This window comes from Procambarus clarkii, chromosome 15 (genome assembly GCF_040958095.1).
Source record: "Procambarus clarkii isolate CNS0578487 chromosome 15, FALCON_Pclarkii_2.0, whole genome shotgun sequence".
In the NCBI taxonomy this organism is placed as follows: domain Eukaryota; kingdom Metazoa; phylum Arthropoda; class Malacostraca; order Decapoda; family Cambaridae; genus Procambarus; species Procambarus clarkii.
Window position 1 is genome coordinate 21,861,055 of NC_091164.1, and position 6,000 is coordinate 21,867,054.

At 44.8% G+C, this 6,000-nt stretch overlaps 1 protein-coding gene across 1 annotated transcript in view; it reads left to right on the top strand.

Moving 5' to 3' along the window:
* LOC138364975 (SUMO-interacting motif-containing protein 1-like) overlaps positions 1–5,701 on the top strand; it is a 32,130-nt gene extending 26,429 nt beyond the window's left edge. The window contains exons 7-10 of the mRNA XM_069325062.1: positions 2,251–2,338; positions 4,060–4,182; positions 5,355–5,442; positions 5,597–5,701. Coding sequence (XP_069181163.1) covers positions 2,251–2,338; positions 4,060–4,182; positions 5,355–5,442; positions 5,597–5,701 — 404 coding nt within the window. The remainder of the gene's footprint in view (positions 1–2,250; positions 2,339–4,059; positions 4,183–5,354; positions 5,443–5,596) is intronic.
* Positions 5,702–6,000: the final 299 nt, after the last annotated feature.

Here is a 6,000-nt window from a genome sequence, read left to right on the forward strand (position 1 = left end):
CACGGGACCTGGTACTCACTGAGTGGCACGGGACCTGGTACTCACTGAGTGGCACGGGACCTGGTACTCACTGAGTGGCACGGGACCTGGTACTCACTGAGTGGCACGGGACCTGGTACTCACTGAGTGGCACGGGACCTGGTACTCACTGAGTGGCACGGGACCTGGTACTCACTGAGTGGCACGGGACCTGGTACTCACTGAGTGGCACGGGACCTGGTACTCACTGAGTGACACGGGACTAATAGTATGGTTTCAGGGGACTGCTTAACCTCACTAGGAGAAGGAGAAACAAGATGTGAATGTTTATACATCAGTGGGAAGAAGGAAGAGTATGGAAGAACGAGTAAGGAAGGAGGGAAGAGGATGAGTGAGAGAGGGAGGGAGGGAAGGGAATAGAAAACGGGAAGGGTAAGAGAGGTAGAGGGGAACTAGTATAAAGTGAAGACTGAGAAATTTATCACTAATGCTGCCACTATCATGCCTCAATGACATCTTAAAACATATACCACAATGTGACAAACACTGCTGTACTGAGAGGGTTCTTCTGTTGATGTAATCACTTACTGACAGTATGTTAAACAATGATGCTGGAGAACTTGGGAGGTTCATTGTCTCTGATGACACACACGGGAGATGGCAGGCGGCGAGGACCAAGTGACACATACAGATGGAATTTTAACAAGAGTTTAGCAGTCAAAATTATGATATCCTCCTCAGATTCTAAGTCCCTACACACTGATGAAGGGACTTAGGGACAGTGATATATAACCCTCCACCAAATGACAGAAGACCCAGGCAAGAGTATGACAGAAACAACATGGCAGTTAATAACATAATTGAGAGGGCAGCCTCTGCTGCCAGTAGAAATTGATCCCATCTGCTCATCATGGGCGACTTCAATCACGGAAGGATAGACTGGGAGAACAGGGAACCGCACGGAGGAGAGGATACATGAAGAGCCAAACTAGTGGAGGAAGCGACAAGAAACTTTCTAAGCCAACATGTCAGGGAACCCACTAGGATGAGGGGAAACAATGAACCAGCGAGACTCGACCTAGTCTTCACTCTGAATGACTCTGACGTATGGGAAATTGAATTCGAGGCCCCAGTAGAAATGAGCGATCACAGTGTACTGACGTTTGAGTATCTGGTCGAAGAAGGGCTAAAGTACTCGAGAAAGGGAACTGAAAGCAAAAAGGCAAGCATTCCGTAAGGAAATTACGAGGAGATAAGAAAATTCCTAACTTGCATGCAGAAGAGCAAGGAGGCAGCAGAAAAGTTTATCCCTGCTCAAAAAGTAAAAAATTAAATGTAGATGAGAAACCCAAGGTTTAATCAGAGATGTAAGATAGCTAAGCAACAAAGTAAAAGAGCACAGAGAAACTATAGAATTAACAGGACACTTGAGAGCAGAGATGGTTACCAGAGAACCAGGAATGAATACGTCATGGTGAGAAGAGAGGCAGAAAAGCAATATGAAAACGACATAGCAAGCAAGGCTAAGACCCAACCCAAATTGCTGCACAGCCACATCAGGAGAAAGACAACAGTGAAGGAACTGGTAATGAAACTGAGGATAGGGGCACTACAAACGACAAAGAAGTGCGCGAGGAACTCAATATGAAATTCCAGGAAGTCTTCACATTAGAGCAAGGAGAAGTTCCAGAGATAAGAGAAGGAATAATTAACCAGGCACCACTAGAGGAATTTGAAATTACCAGTGGAGATGTAAGGAAGCTTTTGCTAGAGTTAGATGTGACAAAGGCTATAGGCCCGGATCGAATATCACCATGGATACTAAAGGAAGGAGCAGAAATACTTTTCGTTCCACTCTCAATAGTGTGTAACAAATCACTGGTAACAGGTGAACTGCCAGAAATTTGGAAGGCGGCTAATGTAGTCCTGATATACAAGGGGGGATAGACAGGAGGCACTCAACTACAGGCCAGTGTCCCTAACCTGCATACCATGCAAGCTAATGGAGAAAATTGTGCGAAAAAAACTAGTGAAGCATCTGGAGCGAAGGAACTTTGTGTCACAACACCAACATGGTTTCAATGATGGCAAGTCATGCCTAGCAGGATTAATTGAATTCTACGACCAGGCAACAAGAAAGAGAGGGGTGGGCAGACTGCATAATTTTGGATTGCCAGAAAGCCTTTGACACAGTGCCACACCAGACGAGGGCTTGAAACAGGAATGTTTCCATAAAGACGTTGTAAACCGAAACAAACTCCAACTCTGCAGGTGGTCAGGGTCACCTGGGTCTGACCTACGGGCAGACGGGCAGGTCTCCCCGAGAGTTACAGGCGGGGTATCAGCTCATAGACCAGAGGTACAATATGGCAGGACTTCCATTCGGTACCTTATGTCTGGCCTCCTCCCCTCCCCCCCCCCCTCCACTTAGCTTCAGTATTTTACATTTACTTGGGATAAACTTTAGTAGCCATTAGTTGGACTATTTCTTCAATTTGCCCAGGTCATCTTGCAGCCTCTTAAGTCTTAAGCCTCCTCATAATTTTTTTTATAATTTTAAATTTATTTTATTTTGTTTATGAATATCAGTTCTTGCATTCTTGTAAAGCCAGCAGCATGCATAGCGTTTCCGACTGGTCCTTAATCTTAATTTTCCCTGGAATACGACCCACCAAATCGTTTAACAACCAGGTACCCATTTAATGCTGGGTGAAAAGAAGCGTACAGTTAAGAACTTGTGCCTAGTTAATCCTCCCCGGTCAGGATACGAACCCAGGCCAAATAGATCGCGATGTGCCTGGTGAGTGTTTTACTACTGCACAATGGGCACTGTACAATATCATCAGCATATACTGAGAGGGAAAGAGTTTAGTCTCTGGGAGATTCTGCATACAGCAGATACAGGATAGGTCCAAGGACTGAACCCTGAGGGATTCCACTAGTGACGCCTCGCCACTCTGAGACCTCACCACTCACAGTGACTCGATGTTTTCTGTTACTTATGTACTCCCTTATCCAATGGAGTACCTTCCCTCTCACTCCTGCCTGCATCTCCAGCTTATGCACTACTCTTTTGTGTGGTACTGTGTCGACGGCTTTCGTGCAATCCAACTATATGCAGTCTGCCCACACCTCTCTTTCTTGCCTGTTTTATTGTTTAATGCAACGTATGTGTGGTGGTGGAGGAACAATACAACATGTGTGGTGGTGGTGGAGGAACAATACATGTGTGGTGGTGGTGGAGGAACAATACAACATGTGTGGTGGTGGAGGAGGAACAATACAACATGTGTGGTGGTGGTGGAGGAACAATACAACAAGTGTGGTGGTGGTGGAGGAACAATACAACAAGTGTGGTGGTGGTGGAGGAACAATACAACATGTGTGGTGGTGGTGGAGGAACAATACAACAAGTGTGGTGGTGGTGGAGGAACAATACAACAAGTGTGGTGGTGGAGGAGGAACAATACAACATGTGTGGTGGTGGAGGAGGAACAATACAACAAGTGTGGTGGTGGTGGAGGAACAATACAACAAGTGTGGTGGTGGTGGAGGAACAATACAACATGTGTGGTGGTGGTGGAGGAACAATACAACATGTGTGGTGGTGGAGGAGGAACAATACAACATGTGTGGTGGTGGAGGAGGAACAATACAACAAGTGTGGTGGTGGTGGAGGAACAATACAACATGTGTGGTGGTGGTGGAGGAACAATACAACATGTGTGGTGGTGGTGGAGGAACAATACAACATGTGTGGTGGTGGTGGAGGAACAATACAACATGTGTGGTGGTGGAGGATGGTGGAGGAACAATACAACATGTGTGGTGGTGGAGGATGGTGGAGGAACAATACAACATGTGTGGTGGTGGAGGAACAATACAACATATATAGGGTGGCGGAGGAGCAATACAACAAAGGTGTATTGATGGCAGGGGAACTATACAGCTTGTGTGAAAGTGTAGAAATAATACATAATGCCTGTATGTCTGGGTACAAGTGACATGATGAACAACTCATCAGGTTTCTTCACTTGATGGAGTTGTATTGATGTGTTATAGCAGTGTGTTCACTCACAGGGTGAGTGACGCTGCCCAGTGCTTGACTATGGTGGCATGGTACGATATCAACACCATCGCTGGAGTGTTGAGTGGCGATTTCGGCACCATCTATGAACCTGCACCCCAACTCCCAAATATTAGGTGAGACGCTGACAATGTCATCTGTTGGCTGTGGTGTGGCGTCAGTAAAAGGCTCTTGTTTCATGCCTCAGTTAGGAGGTGAGGTCGATGATGGGTGGCGTAACGATACCCACGCTATCTAGGTTGTGGAGAGAATTACAATTTCAGTTCCCCGGAGGAGGGGTGTTATCCTAAGGCCACCCAGTATACTGTCTGTCTAATGACGTTTATGTTTACAGAAGTGACGCGAGGAGGAGATTAAGCTGAGGAGGGCAGTTCACCTCGGGCAGTCCAGAACTCTTGACATGGTCCTGTGAGAGGACAAAGTGGCCGCCGTCGGTAGTAGCAGTGTGTTAGCTGCTGGATTGATGCAGTATTGAATTGGCTGACGTACCCGAGATTTGGCCAAGAAGAGTTACGAGATGACAGTGATGCGTCTGTTGAGAAGTGCTGCTAGAGACGTGCTGCAGGAGACTTCTGCCAAGGTGTTAGTTACCCCTGTAATTGATTATTTGTAACCCCTGTCAGCGTGTTGCTGAAGCCTTCTGCCAGTGTGTTTCTGGAGAGAGAATGTCCGGTATTGGGACATTGTGACGATATGATGTGTGGACTGGCCCATGTTAAAGGCGAACTCGTCGGTGATTGCTATTGAGTGTGGACGACGTACATGTGAAGATAGTGAACTCACCGGGACTTGATGAACACTGCAGAGCTATTGAGTGTCCTAGGTGAAAGCGACACAGTCTAAATATGTGTAGATATACTTGGATATATAATATATATTGGTGAAAATGTAATTGCTTCTTGTTGTATATCAAATATCAATTCTCCAAAATTGATATTGGATATACAACAATATAGAATATTGGAATAAATATAGAATATTGGAATAAATTGTATATAGCGGGTTTCAAGCCCATATCTTAGTTGACATGGGCTTGAAACCCGCCATATACTGCAGGTATGTTGACAACATTTTTACACAGGTACCTGATGTCAGACATCTGCAGGAGCTGAAGGAGGCATTTGAGCAGATTTCTGTGTTGAGTTTCACTTACGAGATGGAGAATAATGGGAAGCTGCCTATTCTGGATGTAACAGTCATGGAAAAGAGCGGAGACTTCCACACTGCAGTCTACACTAAGGAAACAAACAGGAATGTGCCTCAATGCCAAGAGTGACTGCCCAAACAGGTACAAGAGGAGTGTTGTCAAGGCTCACGTCGACTGTGCTCTTAGACACAGCTCAGATTGGAAGCAAGTCGATGAAGAACTGTGTAGGGTAAGGCAGGTCCTAGTCAACAACGGCTTCTCCAATGGTTTCGTTGAAGACATCATAAAAAGGAAGGTGAAATGCCATGCAATCTCTGAAGAGTCAACTAACACAACACCTGTACCCCCTATTAGACTATTTTACAGGAACTTCTTTTCCACAGCTCATAAAATGGAGGAAAGGGTCAAATGAATTTAGGAGAATTGATATTTATATTACCACCGATAATGAAGAAAAACTAATGCAATATAGAGAAAATTCGTGTTAGAATTATTAATCATACCTTTTCGGTCATATTCAACAACATATGTTTACAAGAAAGACTGTTACCAAAATATACTTTATATATATATATATATATATATATATATATATATATATATATATATATATATATATATATATATATATAAATCAATGTTAGAAAAAGCCCTTAACCTCTCTCTCGACGACCTACAGTGGAAACAAGCCTCTCTTCCCGTAAGACTTGGGGGCCTCGGAGTTCGAACAGCAACGCAAATCGCTGTTCCAGCCTTCCTGTCCTCCTTATCAGCATCCGACGACCTT